This window comes from Sphaeramia orbicularis, chromosome 18 (genome assembly GCF_902148855.1).
Source record: "Sphaeramia orbicularis chromosome 18, fSphaOr1.1, whole genome shotgun sequence".
Taxonomy (NCBI): Eukaryota; Metazoa; Chordata; class Actinopteri; order Kurtiformes; family Apogonidae; genus Sphaeramia; species Sphaeramia orbicularis.
The window spans coordinates 40,253,074-40,269,815 of NC_043974.1; the positions used below are offsets into that span (position 1 = coordinate 40,253,074).

The following is a 16,742-nucleotide window of genomic DNA, read 5'->3' on the forward strand; positions in this document are numbered from 1 at the left end:
TTATTTATAATAATGATAATTAATGGCCAGATATTGACAGTTAAGTTCTTCCTGAGAAGAAAGATGCAAAAGAATTGGCACAAAAGACATTTTCTGACACATTTACTGCAAAGAAAACATAAATACGCTTAGGCAGCCTGTTATAATGGTTGTGTTGTGTTGCCTTCAAGGACTTATGTATGTATGTATGTACTTATTTATTATTTATTTTTCTGGTATGTCAATATGGATGTGTTTGTATGTGTATGTGAGGATGATAAGAGCCGTTAATTACTTACAAAAGATCTAAGGGACTTGACTTTTCATATATTCTGCTGATAGGAAGCTAAAGGATAGACTGTTGTATGGAGAAGGGGTGGAATGAAATAAGTTATACTTCCTCACACTCCTTTTCGAATGTGCACAACCACACACACACACACACACACACACACACATATATATATATATACACACACACACACACACACACACACACACACACACACACACATACCTGAGGACTAAGTAAGATTTCTTTGTCTTGTTGTATATTCAAAATAAATTAAACTAAAAAAAAAAAAACAGTCTTAAAACACTTACTCTATATCCAACATCTGTCATGGTTCTTCTTCATAAATGCTTGATGTTCTATAAAACATTGCTTCAAACTCTCTCCCAGATAGATTTGAGTTCAGACCATCCACAAATACATACATATACGACATATTCTAATTTGCTGTCATGCTGCATAATTCTATATATTTGTTGATGTGTTGATGGTATTCGTACATTCTTGACCTAATCCAAGAAGTGAGGTGGTGTAAAGAAATGTGTTAAAGAACAGTTCTGACAAATTAACTTGAAAGTTCATGAAAAAGGACATAACAGTTTGTTTAGAGCATTCATCATAATTTAAGGAGTGCAGTTATTACCTTCTGCTTATGTATTGATGTGTCAGACCGTGAGCCTGGATCTGATTTTACCAGTGAACTGAAGCATGTGGCATCTTCCATTTTGCCTAATAGACAGTTATCATAATGTGAGGGTCATTATCGTTTGTCTCCCAGCTAAAACATCCTGTTTGCATTGTTCCCATTCTCCAGCAGAGTCAGTGAGTGATGCCAAGGCATTGTTCAGTGAAACCTTGCTTGGAAAACACTTTATCTACATTGTGACAACCTCCTGGGGGGCAAAATGAACATCCAGCCTTTTAGATCGTATTTGATTTTGCCTGTAATTGTGGCATATTGTCACTCATGGATTTCTTTTCCATTTTCACGGCAGCAGATAATCATAAAAGGCTGATTTAAATGTCAGAAGGTGAGTCTGTCTTTAACCCTTTAGCCCCTGTTGTGTCTGTGGTGAGCGTTCTGAATGTATGATTTATTAAAAATATTCAGAAAAATTCAACTGTTTGTGCAATAAGAAAAAAATCCAAACATGTTGATAGAATAGATCTTGCGTTTTCCATAGACATCCGAGCATGCTCAGTGCACCCCCCACCACCAGTGGAAGAGGGGTTAAAACACAGAGCAGTGAGTAAGACTGACTCACTATAAAAATAAATGGTTTGGTTTATTTTCTTTTTAAAGTTGGAAAAGATTAAGTTTTCAGTTTGTGGACAAATTAATTTGTTTTATCAAGAATGGAATCCTTTTTTCTCCACTGTCATCAAGAGTGTCCTGCTGTCTGATATGTCCTCTAGATGGAGAAATTTGTCTTTAGTATGTATTATATTAACTCTCGATCAGCCCCGAGCATTGTAAAGAGAAGTTACTTATATTATTTATTTTGTTGTTGTTTTTTCCTTTTTTTTTTAATATAATTTTTCCTCGTTCAGTAGGTTTGTAAGTTTGTGTAATTTGTTTTTTTGTATTGTGTTTGTGTGGCTCTTTACGTCTAAGTACATGTTTATGTTAATGTATAATTTTCAATGCTGTCAAACTATTCCAATTTTTAATCAGATTAATCACAGGGTTGCTGTGGATTAATTTAGATTAATCACAATTAAATACAAGAAAAGCACTCAGAGTACAGATCTCCGCCAAGACAGATTCCCCCCAAAATCACCACCAAAATTTAATAATTTCTTCTTTGTGCCAGTATCAACATTTCCTGAAAATTTCCTGAAAATCAGTCCATAACTTTTTGAGTTATCCTGCTAACAAACAAACACGCAAACAAACAAACACGCAGACACACACAAAGCCAAGCGATCACAATACCTCCTGGTGGAGGTAATAATTTATTTTTCATCTATATTAATTGCATCTCGTATTGCATGAGTAAACAGACTCAAGAAAGAAGAAGAGATGTTTACAACTAAGGTATTCAATAAATACAAAATGTTAGGATAAAGTAAGCCAATTATCAGTTTAAGTCTAAGATTTTGCATAGATTATATTATTTGTTTATTTCTATTGTTGTTTAAAACTGCACCATCTTGTTATCTTGTTGTGTTTCTGCAACTTTCCTTTTTGTAAATAGGGAAGACCTAAATAAGCTGTTGCTTCAGCCTACACCTTTTTGTCCATGTTTAATATAGAAATCCAAACTGTATCTATGTATATATTATGTTCTGTTAAATGGACGAATAAATTATTACTACTACTAAAGAAGGGAATATATTTGCACTTAACATGTTTATTAAACACCTTCAACAGCTTCAACAAAACAACTTGAAACAAAACTGTAAACAACTGTTCCGTCTTGTTTTTTTGTCCTCATACTTCCATCCAGAGGACCAACGTGCTGTTTATTGTCTTCCATCTTTATGTTTTTGGTTCTGCTGCCTGTCACTACCGGATCAGCTGACCATTTGTTCATGTGCGACATTAACTCTACTCGGACAAACTGACCGAAATGTGTTGGCAGAGATGTTCAGAGTCATTCTGTGCTGCAGACGGGTTAATTGGGTAAAATTCTTAATCAGATTAATCATGATGATGGATTAATCCGAGTAAATGCATTCATTTTGACAGCCCTAATAATGTAATAAAATAATAATGAAAAAAATAGATGGTTAGGGCTTCTTTTTTTTCTCCTCCGTTTTCTGTGTCGTTTTTGTTTTTACTGTTGTTTGCAGTGTTGTCATGATTTTCCTTTATTTATTTATTTATTTATTTTTGCTGTCTTTTAACTGAGTTTTGAACATGCAACTCCTTTTTGGAGTTCAACCAGGTGTCAAAAAGCAGTTGGACTGATTTAGAAAAAAAGAGCCTCAAAACAAAAACTACTGGGCCAAAATTCACATAATTGTTGTCGTTCAGTGTGTTCCAGTTCACAGTTCATGTTCAACATCCTACATCTCTTACTGATGTACATTCTGAGTGCCTTATTTAGTACAAACCTGTCAAACTTCCATTCCTCCCTTTGTCTTTTTCTGTTATTCCACCTGTTTTGACCCTAAAACACACAGTAAATCAAAACCACTGAAGAAAAGGAACCCAAGCACATACTCACAGCAGCTTTTATGAACCTGAAATCGACGCTAATTCACAGCAGCACCTTTACCTGGATAAATGTCTCAGGGGTTAAAGGGTTAATTGGAGTGTTGGTTTGTGTTGTCAGATGCTGCTGCAGCAGAAGGAGGCCCAGCGGCAGAACACAGAAACCAGTCTGCAGCTACAGCAGGCACTGGAGCAGATCTCCAACGTCAGGACAGCCCTGTGTGACATACAGGCCTACTACCACGACCAGGTGTGGATGGAGATTTAAAGGTGCAGGAGACTTTCATGACCAATTTTTCATCAAATCTGTAAAACCTCAGTCATAGCATAAGTATCACGAATCCATTAGTCTTTCTGTGATTACTTACCTGAATCTCTTGCATTACAGTGAGCAGTTTTGAAGTGCCATCCACTATAAACAAACCATTTGTTTACAAAAAGAGCCGGGAGGTCACTCGGGCATCTTTGGAATTTTGTCACAACGTACATTGTGGGAAGCAAAGGCTCGCACAGCCACCTGACAGCGGCAGCTGGAACAGACACAACACGGAAATGGCAGGAGCTCCCTTCCCTCTATGCATATTCCTCTAGCCTTTTCTGCGTTTCAGCCGTTTCTGCATCGTGTTTGTTTCATCCATGCATCATATGGTTGCGCTGCTGCTGTTAGGTGGCTGTGCGAACCTCCCTTTCCCACAATGCACGTCCTGACAAAATTCCAAAGACGCCCGAGTGACCTCCCGGCTCGGTTTGTAAACACATGGTTTATGGTGGATGGCACTTTGAAATTGTTCACTGTGATGCAAGAGATTCAGGTGAGTAATCACAGACAGACTTACAGATTCGTGATACTTAGGCTGTGACTGAGGTTTTACAGATTTGATGAAAAATTGGTCACGAAAGTCTCCCGCACCTTTAAAGAAAAAAGACAAAGAAGAACATATCTCATGTGACATCCCATCTCATTATCATATTCATGTGTTCAGGTCAAAAACAGTCAGATGGTGATAGAAAACACTGAGCTGCAAAACCTGAGAGAACAGCTGCAGAGGAGTGAGGAAGACAGGAAGCGGTTGGAAACTCAACTGTCTGAGGCCAACAGTAAAATCACACAGCTCCAGGAGGATGGTAACAGCTAAAGGAGACAATAATATTTAAAATAGTCCTCCCATCAGGGTCTGAATGAAGCTGTGCTGGATAAAGTACAAGAAAGTCACACTTGAGTAGAAGTCAGGGGCGCAATACTACCAATTATGGACCCCATGAAAGGTAAACGTTGTGGGCCCTTTCATAAAATTCTGTATCTTGTTGATCTGTCGGAGCCTGGGGGTGGGGGTAAGGGGCATGAAAACAAAACTGAAACTTAACACGCTTTCATCGTCCAACTCCCTGTCTTATCCAGCGGATCTTACATGAAATTTTCACAATTTCTAACCTGTATCCACTGGACCCCCTCCACTGCGCTATGGGCCCCCTACAAATGCTGGGCCCCATGAATTTGTCATGTTTACCCCCCGCCTTATCGGCACCCCAGGTAAAGGTACCCTACCAAAAAATGACTAATTTCCACTACGTGGAACCGGCTCTACTTGACTCGGCTCGACTCGACTCGGATACCAGTCCTATTCCTGGAGACCGTTTCCATTACAGGATACTACTGACTTTACAGAATCTGGACGTCATAGCAATGCGGTGCATTACTTCCATGTCGTCTGTTCAGAGAGTTGCTGATAAACTCGCTTGTTGTGTGTTGTCTCGTCAAGCTCATGGTGAATTTTAGCGTCGGCCACCAAAGACTGAATCTCCTGACTGAATGGTGTAGTTTTGCGGGCTGTCATCATGTGGATAAGCGCTATATTTACTGTAAACTTCCGCATCTGTTTTTTGTAAAACAATGAGTCACAGAGACGACTCTCTGACCAATCAGTGGTCTGCAGTGTTTATACGTCATGTTTTAGTGTATGTTCCCCAGTCTTGGAACCTCGGCGGAGGTGATACCAAAAAAATAGTACCGGGTACCAGATTCCAGGCCTTTTTTCATAATGGAAACGCAACAAGGCTGAGTCGAGGCGAGTCGAGCCAAGCCAGTGCCACGTAGTGGAAACACTGCATTAGGTAGAAGTTCATCACCAACTGAAATGTTACTCAAGTTAAAGTGTTTAAGTATCTGGTATTTACTGAACTTAACCCATACAGACCCAAACAGCCACCGTCAACTGAAACAATCTTTCATTCATTCATTATCTGAACCCGCTTTATCCTCACTAGGGTCACGGGGGTCGCTTGGAGCCTATCCCAGCTACTTACGGGTGAAGGCGGGGTACACCCTGGACATTTCGCCAGTTCATTGCAGGGTTGACATATACAGACAAATAATCACTCTCACATTCACACCTATGGGCAATTTAGATTAACCAATTAGCCTATCAGTGCATGTCTTTGGATGGTGGGAGGAAGCCGGAGTACCTGGAGAGAACCCACGCAAACACAGGGAGAACATGCAAACTCCACACAGAAAGGTCCCGTCAACTGGTGTTGGAATCTAACCTTGCTGTGAGGCACGAGTGCTAACCACTGCACCACTGTGTCGCCCCTGAAACAATCTACTGATCTAAAATGTTTAATAACCCCTGATCCACTAATTCTATCAATACATGTAAATAATTGGTGTAAAATACAGTTTGTCGTCTTTTCACGGTCATCAGATATGACCCATTTGTAAGTTCAGAGGCTCCGTAGTTACCATGGAAACACCGTCATCTTCTACAACATTGATTCACCAGTACAACCCATGGAGTTGGATCAATGACAGTGGATGGACACACTAGGTTTATGTTCAGTTAATGATAGATTTTGTAGAAAAAATCACTTTTTCTCCAGTTTTCTCTAATATTGATATAATAATCCTCAACTTTACTCTGACCCTTTATGAACGTCTACATGATTAGTAAATTAAATGGACCAGTGGAAAAGTGAACTGATACTTAGGACATCTACAAGTTGGACCATGTCCAAACTGGCATGAGGAAATAGATCATAATTAAAGGTGTGTTTTGTCTGTTTCATTGTAGTGAAGGAGTTACATGATACAACGAAGAAGGAAGAGAGCACTGAAGAACCAGGAGAAGAGAAACCTACTACTGCTGCTGCTGCTCCTCCTCCATCTCCTCCACCTCCCCCTCCTCCACCTCCTCCTCCTCCTCTTCCTCCTCCCACAATTCTCATCAAGTATGTTTTAAGAAAACCAGAGCTTCCTCTTAGACTGAAAAAATAAACCATATCATTTAGTTTCACATGTTGGTTTAAATAGACTGTTCACAGGCCTCATATGAAGGTAACTGTAGGTTTTCATTTCCTGCTTTCAGAATGAGTCTGAATGCGTGGGAAAACACTGTGTTCTTGCCACCTGGGTAGTATTGTGTCTTCTTCAGTCCTGGAAGCCTGAGGGTTCTGCTCAGGATCTTAGCTGTTCCAAGGACTGTGCTTGCTTAGACAGATCTCAGATGTTGTTCCTGGTTTCTGCTGGATCCATCCACCCACCTCAGGGGTTACTGCCCCCAGTTCCCTGATTACTGTTGGCACCACTGTCGCCTTCACACCCCACATGTTCTTTAAGTCCTCTTTCAGCCCTTGGTAGTTCTCGAGCTTCTCGTGTTCTTTCTTTCTGATGCTGCTACATCTATGACTACCACTGTCTTATGCTGTTTATGGACCACCACTATGTCTGGATCTGGAAGTCCCACAGGATCTTGACTCATTTGTTCTCACCTGGAGCACTGTAAAGGGGGGGTAAATGTGACAAATGGGGGGCCCATAGAGCTGTGGAGGGGGTCGAGTGGATACAGGTAAGAAGTTGTGTCAATTTTGTGTAAGATCTGCTGTATAATTGAGGCATAGAAGCCGGGAGTTGGACGTTGAAAGAATATTAAGTTTCACGTTTACTTCACACCAGCATTAGTTACGTTAGTTATGGACCACACCATGGACCCCCCACCCCGACAAATTGACAAGATACTCAATTTTATTTTATGAAGGCCCACAATATTTACCTTTCATGGGGCCCACAATTGCTAGCGGTGCCCCAGCTTCACACTGACCCTGGGACCTCCCGTCCATACTTGGTACAGATGCTCCTGTACACTATGCCCGCTACCTGGTTCTGCACCTACCAGAGTCTTACACCCTGCTGTGATGTGCTGGACTGTCTCAGGGGCTTCTCTACACAGCCCACACCTGGGGTCTTGTCTGGTGTGGTAGACCCTGGCCTCTATTGCTCTGGTGTTCAGGGCCTGTTCTTGCGCAGCCTTGAGTAGTGCCTCTGTCCTGTCTTTCAGCCCAGCCTTTTCCCGCCACTAATATCAGATGTCAACCACCTCTTCATTTTGCCGGTGGTACATGCCATGCAGGGGCTTGTCCTTCCATGATAGCCCCTCTAACTCCTCCTTCTTACTGGGCTTCTGTTGCCTGAGGCATTCACTTAGCAGTTGGTCATTGGGGGCCATCTTCTTGATATATTTCTGGAGGCTTGTTGTTTCCTCCTGGACAGTAGCCCAGACACTTACTAGTCCTAGTCCTTGACCTCCCTCGTTTCGCTTCATGTACAGCCTCAGGATGCTGGGCTTGAGGATCTTGATACTGATGTTTGGCATCTCTTCCAGTGGCCAGGGTATTATGCCAGCGGGTTATCTGATTACTGGCAGGGCATAGGAGTAAATGGACTGGATCTTGTTTTTGCCGTTCAGCGGACTTTTCAGGACCTGCCTTACCCTCTGTAGGTACTTGGCTGTGGCTGACCTCCAAACTGCCTCTTCATGATTACCATTTGCCTGTGGGATCCCCAGGAATTTGCAACTATCCTGCACATCTGTAATGTTCCCTTCAGGTAGTTCAGCTCCTTCAGTTGTGACCACCTTTCCTCTTCTAGATACCATCCACCCACCTTCGTCTGGTCCAAGTGACATCCTGATGTCTTTGCTGTAGATCATGGAGTCGATGTCAGGCTCATTCTTGGCGTACAGCTTGATGTCATCCATGTAGTGGAGGTGGCTGATGGTTGTTCCACTTCGATACCCAAAGCCTCTCTTGGTGATGATCTGGCTGAGGGGGTTTAGGCCCATGCAGAACAGAAGGGGGTATACCGCATCTCCATGGTATAAGCCATATTTGATGCTCACCGACACACCTGGCTTTGTCTTCCATAGCCTCAACGAGTTCTCATTGAAGGCTCTTAGTGTCCTGTTGGTGTTATGCCGCTTAAGACACACCAGTATCTGTGTAACATTGAGTCATAGGCTTTCTTGTAGTCAGTCCAGGCAGTGTGCAGGTTGGTGGACCTGGTCTTGCAGTCTCGTGCGATCACCCTGTCAACCAGTAGCTGGTGTCTGTGGGCAAGGCCCTTAACTATATACACCTTCACCTATATATATATTAACCCTTTCATGCACGAATTATGAAAACCTTAATCAAATTTTTTTCCTGAGTGTTTTTATTCCTCTTTAGGCATGAAAAAAGCAATGCGATTGAAAAATTTCTTCTGAAAAATAAATAAAAAAGAATTTAAAAATAATAATAATAATAATAATAATAATAATGACAAAAAAAATTCTTATGAAGCTACAAAAATGTCCACTCAGCTGGACACCACACATTTAATTTTTGACGCACAGAAACATGAATTTACTGATAAACTGTGTAAAAACTATGGGGAGGGCTTGTGATTCTAGGGGTTTATGCTCAGGAGAGATCTACATAATGTTACCAATTCATGTCAGAAAAGATATGTAGTGTCTTAAAACATTAATAAAGATATGTGTAAAAAAAAAAAAAAAAGAAAAGAAAAGAAAAGAACAACAAAATCCACGAATATACAGGAGAACAGCTGTAGAATAGCTGTCCACTGTAGTGACCAGTATGCATGAAAGGGTTAATTAATGTAACATAATGTTGTTGAATGAAATGTTATGTGCTGATATTTCTTTTATTTCTCTTTAATTTTTTAGGCAAAGGAGGAAAGAGAATCCCTGTAAAGATGATCCAAAGACTAAGTCGAGTAAGTCTTAATCTTCACATTCTGCACATTCAGTTTATCACAACAATCCTAACTCAACTAAAATCACCATCAACGTGTATACAGTTGTGGAAAAAATTATTTGACCACCCTTATTTTCTTCAATTTTTTGTTCATTTCAGTGCCTGGTACAACTAAAGGTACATTTGTTTGGACAAATATAATGATAACAACAAAAATAGCTCATAGTAGTTTAATTTCACAGCTGATATCTATCCATTTTCCATGTTTTCTTGATAATAATCAAAATCACTTCAGTTCTTACATCAGTATCTATGGCACTCTACTGTCAAAAACAGTGCTTTTAGGCATTCCATGTTTTCTTTTCTGTCTGTTTTAGTCACATGATACACACAGGAGTTAGTACTGGATTGCATAACCATTGTTTTTGATGACTTTTGATGGTCTAATAATTTTTTCTCTCTCTCTCAGCTCTATGTTGTTTCAATGCTGACCTTTTTCTGTTCAGAACCGTAACGCCAAGAACGCTCTCCAAACCTGATGTGATTCTAATACTTGAATCTGTTTTCATTGTTTTAGCCTCTGCATCTTTTTTGGACGTGAAGTCAAACGCAGTGAATGAAATGATGGAGAGAATAAGAAAAGGCATCGTACTGAGGCCAACTGTCAGACCACAGGTAGGTTCATTATTATTTTTACCAAATGGTCACCTGTGGGTCTAAAAAATAAGGGGGAAAAATGGACCCAGTGTGGAAGTGCTTGTGCTTTTGTATTTATGTGTAGCTTGTGTTGGAGTCAGTGCTGGGTGCTGGTTATGTGTTGACATTAACTCCTTTTCTACCTGACTTCTTTGCAGAGGATGTTTTTCCTGAAGCTGACTCCTTAGACATTTTGTTTTTTTGCCGTCCCTCTACAGATGCAACATTTTGCAACACTGTTTAACCCTTTCATACATAGTGGTCACTACAGTGGACAGCTATTCTCCAGCTGTTCTCATATATTCATGGGTTTTGTTGTTTTAGTTCCATATCAGCCAACAAAGTGGACGCTTATGCATCATCTCATACAGTGTAATTCATACTGTTACTGTAACTTTGCTGTTCTTGATCGGCAGTGACATGTTTTAGTGTAAATCAATTGCTAATTGTTATTAGACTGTAATTAACAGGTATTTTTTAAACAAAAAGTTTGGGGTTTTTTTTCCATATTATCTCCATGAACTGAATAATAACTAGTATTAGAGTATGTTCAAATTTGAGAAAACATCTGATTAGCAGCATGAAAAATATTTTTATTGCATAGTTTTCCATATCTTTTTCTGATATTAGGTTTTAAATACATGTTTCTTTGCTTCAAAAATTAAATACATGGTGTCCAGCTGAGTGGATATTTTTGTAACTTTTAGTAAAAAAAAATCAATCACATTGTTTTTTTTTTATGTCTAAAGAGGAATAAAAACACTTCGATATCTTGACTAAGGTTCACATAATTCATGCATGAAAGGGTTAATGCCATTCAAGGCTGTACGCGCTTTGAGTATGCGTTCATAGAAAAGTGCATTATAAATCTAATCCATCATTATTGTTATTATTTAAATGTCACCTAAGTATGTGAACATGAACGTTACACAGTGAACTTCTAAACACTTTCAAACATTCCATGTTTGAATGTATTATTATTTTTATTCTGTTTTATTTGGTATTTGGTATTGGTTCATATTTTTATTGTTTATAATTGTACAGCTGTCTTTTTAATCTATTCTTGTATTTTTTTCTATTATTTAGCTTTTTTATTCTTCTGTACGACACTGTTCTTAATTGTTGTACACCTGTTTTTATGTCTTTAATCTATTCTGGTATTTTATTCTTTTATTTTGGTTTTTATTTATTCTGCTGTAAAGCACTTTGGCCCATTGTAGTTCTTTTAAAGTGCTTTACAAATACAGTCGAGAGAGAGAAAGAGCTTAATTGTTAATTTTCCCCTGTAAGTTACTTTGGAAGAAAGTGTCTGCCAAATGCATAAATGAAATGAAATGAAAATAAAATTCTATAATGTTCAGTTTTACAGCAGAAACGTGTATACAGCATTCCAATTTTGGTGTCTATAGATAACTTATTTTATTACGTTTTCTAGCACAGTACCCAGTATGTTTCATAACACTGCTTAATTAAATTGTATTACATGGTGTTTCAGCTGCTCTTCTATGTGGCTGACGATCAGTGTTTGCTCATTTCTTTATATAATCACATGAAGTCAAAATAAGATGAACTGACTCTTATCAAACTAAACTCACATGTTCACATTTATCAACTATCTACCATTACTTGGTGGTGTTTAACAGTGTCGTCGGTGATTTCACTGAGCCAGGGGTAGCATTAGCTGGATAAGTTTCATGCTTTATTTTTCACCAGGTTCAAAATGTCGATGAGTAAAAGCCGAGTCAAATACCATTCTGTCTTTTTTAACTGAACCTTCATTTGGTGAATAAAGGCTTGTAATAATTAACATTCTAACATGTGAGAACTACGTTATAACTTCAAAGTAACAGTGTGTCTCTTCTTCTGGTGACTTCACAGGATGATGATAGTTCATGGACGGTCAGTAATCCTTATATTTATCTGTAGTTTACTGCGTTCCTATTCAGTGACTGAAATCTTGAAAATTTTGTTTTTAAAATCCAATTTTGTTTTGCAGGACCAGAGGAGTGAAAACAGAAAATCAGCAATCCTAGAACTGAAAGGAGTTCTGGTAATGTTCTGGAAATCCTCTGTGTTGTTACCTCCAGTCTTCACAAAGCTTTTATCAGCCACTTTTTTAAAACTTCATTAACCTTCTACCACAACCAGGACAACATCAAATGGCAAAATCCCCGTAGAATACCATCCAGAAGAGGATTGGGCAGAAATGTATGTGAGACAGAGCTCAAGCTGGTACTCCAGAGGAGGAGGAGAGCCATGGGAGACCACCAGGACCTATGTGCATCAAACCAGTCCCAGGGTAAGTTAGTAACCCTACACCTACTGTATGATGATGCCACAGTGCAGAGGTGTCAAACTCACATTCAGCCCAATTTGAAGTGAAGCATACCAAACCATTAAAATAGTAGCATAATAGATCCAAAACATGTCAATAAACTAAAGATTGGAAATGAATGGGTAAAACAGTCGATAAAAGTTTGGACAGAGGTAAAAAAAATCTGAAAGATAATGGATCGATCTCTCAAGCCATGCCCATAGTAGGTAATCCAGACTTTCCAGCCTCGATTGGGGATTATGGGTTTAAGGGTTGGGCAGCTAAAGGTCTAAAAATTCTCAATCAATTGTTTGAAGAAACACACCTAAAGTCCTTTTCACAACTTCAAGAACAGTTTAATCTCCCCACAAAAGATTTTTATAGATACCTACAAATCAGACTTTATATTATAAATCATAAAGAGAATGAGAGAATTAGGAGAACACCAAATGCTGTAGAACAATATTTTATTGCTATTTCAGAAAGAAGATTTCTAGCGGGCAAACATATCTCTCATCTCTATGAAAGACTCTCACCACACACCTTTCAAAATACCTATGATATCAAAGAAAAATGGGAACTGGAATCAAATACTGTTACAGAAGACGAACTGTGGGACAAATGATGTAATATTAGTCATAAAGGCATCAATAGTCAGCAGTGGAGGGAATTTGATTGGAAACTCAAGACCAGATTTTTTCATACTCCTTTGGTTACATCTTATTGTGTCAAGGATCCATCTACAGCTTTATGCTGGAGAAATTGTGGTAAAACAGGTGACCATACACACGTATTTTGGGACTGTCCGAGCTTGTTTATATACTGGAAAAATATCAAAGAAGAAATTGAAAGAATTGTAAAAAGAGAAGTCCCTTCAAATGTTTTGTTCTATTTACTTGGAGTCATACCGGTCAATGATTTTAATGCAGAGCAGAGATATATTTTACATATTTTACTGTTGATTGCTAAAAAAATAGTAACAGTAAATTGGAAGAGTGTCAAATCACCAACGGTAATAGAATGGAAACAAAGACTGAAACAAGTGTACACTATGGACAGAATGACCGCATCATCACAAATGAAAATGGATCTTTTTAAGCGGAGATGGCACATGGTTGAAGACTATTTGTATAATTAAACTTTTTGGGTTGTTAACGAAAATTGCTCTTATAAGCCCTGACATGAAGTGTTTTGTATTTATATAGATGTGTGCATATGTATACAAATATATGAATATTTCGATATTTGGCAATGTATCTACAGATGTAGTATAATATTTGAAACAATAATAATACTATGTGGGGTAATTTATTTTTTTATTTATGTCTTATCTCAGATGTTTTGTTCTGTTTTGTATTGTGCAAAAATTTAAATAAAAAGTTTAAAAAAAAAAAAAAAATAGCATAATAATCTATAAATAATGACAACTCAGCCCTATGATGAACTGGGGAAATGTCCAGGGTGTACCCCGCCTTCGCCCGTAAGTAGCTGGGATAGACTCCAAGCGACCCCCGTGACCCTAGTGAGGATAAAGTGGGTTCAGAAAATGAATGAATGAATGATTAATGACAACTCTAAGTTTTGTCTTTATTTTAGTGCAATAAAAAGCATTAAATTATGAAAATATTTACATTAACAAACTATTCTTTCACAAAAAAGATGTGAGTAACCAGAAAAAAATTAAAATTCTTAAGAAAAATAAGTGCAATTTTAACAATATTATGCCTCAACTTATCATTTGTACAAATGTATTACACACATTGTTACACAAATATTTAATAACAGGCATAACATTGGTAAAATTTTGAAGTTTGGAATTTGGAACTAAAATAAGAACAATTTTGACAATATTATGTGTTAGTTTATGATTGACACAACTTACGGTCGGATCTACAAATGTACTAAGTATTTAGTAACAGCCAGAATATTGTTAAAATTGTATTTAGTTTTCAGGTTCACATTTTATTGTTAAAGGGTTATTATGTTATTATTTTACTTGAGATCACATTGGTCTGAATGTGGCCCCTGAACTAAAACGAGTTCAACACCCTTGACTGTTAATATCTTCAGTGTAATTTTTGGCAGACTTTTTTGCTTTGATTAGCAAAAAATATCTTGAATTATGCAACAAAAAAAAAAAATCTTGAATTATGCAAAAAAAATCTTGAATTAAGCAAAAAAAAATCTGCCAGTGGAACAAGTGAAAATGATCTTGGTAAGATTTCTTGAAATAAGATTTTCCAGATCTATTGTCTAAAAATAAGTTGTTACATCTCCCTGAAAAGTTACTCTTCGGGTCAGGGGTGTCAAACTCATTTTAGTTCAGTTCCACATTCAGCTAAATTTGATCTGCAGTGTGCCGGACCAGTGAAATAATAACATAATAAAAATAGAAATAATGTCAACTCCAAACTTTTCTCTGTTTTAGAGCGAAAAAAGTAAATTTACATTATGAAAAGGTTTACATCTACAAACTATCCTGTCAAAAGATGTGAATAACATGAACAAACTGAAAAAATAAGTGCAATTTTAACAATATTCTGCCTCAGTTTATCATTTACACATGTACATTATAACTTACAGATCACAGTGGATCTACAAACATGCTAAACATTTAATAACAGGCAGAATATTGTTAAAATTGAAAAAAAAAAAAAACCTCTTAAGGCATTTCAGGTTGTTCATATTTGTTCAGGTTATTCACATTTTTTGTGAAATTATACTTTGTTTTAGTGTAAATACCTGAAAATATTTACATTTACAAAGAGAAAAATTTGGAATTGTCATTATTTCTATGTTATTATGATAATATTTTACTGGTTCTGCCCACTTGAGATTGAATTGTTCTGAATGTGGAACCTGAACTAAAAGGATTATTATCTTAGTGTAATTTTTGCATTTCACAAATTCATCCCGTGGGCCAGATTGGGTCCTTTAGCGGGCCGAATTTGGCCCCCGGGCCGCATGTTTGACACCTGTGCTTTAGGCGATTATGTCTTATTTTAAGTGTGATGAGATATTTGGACTAGAAATGAGAAGAATACACTTGGTAAGATTTAGATTTTTTCCAGTGCAGGGGATCTCAAGTCTGGACTATGATAAGGCTTCGCAATAAAAATATCTGAAACCATAGCGGGTGGTGTATCTGTACATTTTATAACTGGAACCTTATCTAGTCCTTTGTCTTTTGTCTGCAGTTTTGTCTAATTTGTCCATGTGCTGGTCTCCATCTCCATCTCCATCTTCTCCCCAGCTCGACCATGTGCCCCGGCAGAGCAGGCCTTTCCCTGGGTGGGTGAGAACAGTGACGTCCCTGTGCTCCGGAGGCTCAAACACAACAGGGAGAAGAGAGACTCTCGCATCAGAGCGTCAGCACTGCTCATCAGCCAGGAAAACTAACACAAACAACAGTCTGTAGTAGCTTTTGTCTATGACAGTGGTTCCCAACCTTTTTTGATTCATGACTCTATTTTAACATCACAAATTTCTGGCGACCCCAGACATTCAAAACAGAGACTTTTTTTTTTTTTTTTTGGCTTGAATTAATTTGTTTTTGATCATGTAATAGTTTGCTATACTATGTTGCAAATAAATGTTAATTTTAGATGACATTGAGTCTACATAATGTATATTATTATGGACACATGCATGATACATAACATTTTATTTGCAGTGAGCCTTTAAATCTGTGGAGAAACTATCATGAAAACTGGGTTGTGGACTGGGATTTTGAATATAATTTAAAAACCTGATGAACAAGCTTCAGTTTGATAAGTGTCCTGTAATAGGATGTCTTTTTCCAAATACCATTAGAATAGAATAGAATAGAATAGAATAGAATAGAATAGAATAGAATAGAATAGAATAGAATAGAATAGAATAGAACGGAAAAAAGAATAGAATAGAATAGAATAGAATAGAATACAATAGAATAGAATACAATAGAATAGAATAGAATAGAATACAATAGAATACAATAGAATAGAATACAATAGAATAGAATACAATAGAATAGAATGTCTTTGTTGTCATTGTACAGGTACAATGAAATTGAAAGTGCAATCCTCTTTAGGCGCCATAAAAGTATAAATAATGTATAAAAACTGAAAATATAAAAGAAAAACCCTGGATGGCATAAATATCTTTAAAAAAAAAAAGCATAGAAAAGTGTCACTGGAAGTATAATAATAATAATAATAATAATACACTTTATTTATATATACTGGCACTCAAGGACACTGTACAGTTAACAAGGAGAGTATAAAACAAGCAAT

The 16,742-nt window shown here is 37.6% G+C and overlaps 1 protein-coding gene across 1 annotated transcript in view; it reads left to right on the forward strand.

Moving 5' to 3' along the window:
- shtn2 (shootin 2) overlaps positions 1-15,999 on the forward strand; it is a 36,364-nt gene extending 20,365 nt beyond the window's left edge. The window contains exons 9-17 of the mRNA XM_030161618.1: positions 3,553-3,681; positions 4,415-4,556; positions 6,500-6,656; positions 9,428-9,477; positions 10,036-10,133; positions 12,033-12,053; positions 12,151-12,204; positions 12,303-12,453; positions 15,722-15,999. Of these exons, the coding sequence (XP_030017478.1) occupies positions 3,553-3,681; positions 4,415-4,556; positions 6,500-6,656; positions 9,428-9,477; positions 10,036-10,133; positions 12,033-12,053; positions 12,151-12,204; positions 12,303-12,453; positions 15,722-15,867 (948 nt within the window). The 3' untranslated portion in view covers positions 15,868-15,999. The remainder of the gene's footprint in view (positions 1-3,552; positions 3,682-4,414; positions 4,557-6,499; positions 6,657-9,427; positions 9,478-10,035; positions 10,134-12,032; positions 12,054-12,150; positions 12,205-12,302; positions 12,454-15,721) is intronic.
- Positions 16,000-16,742: the final 743 nt, after the last annotated feature.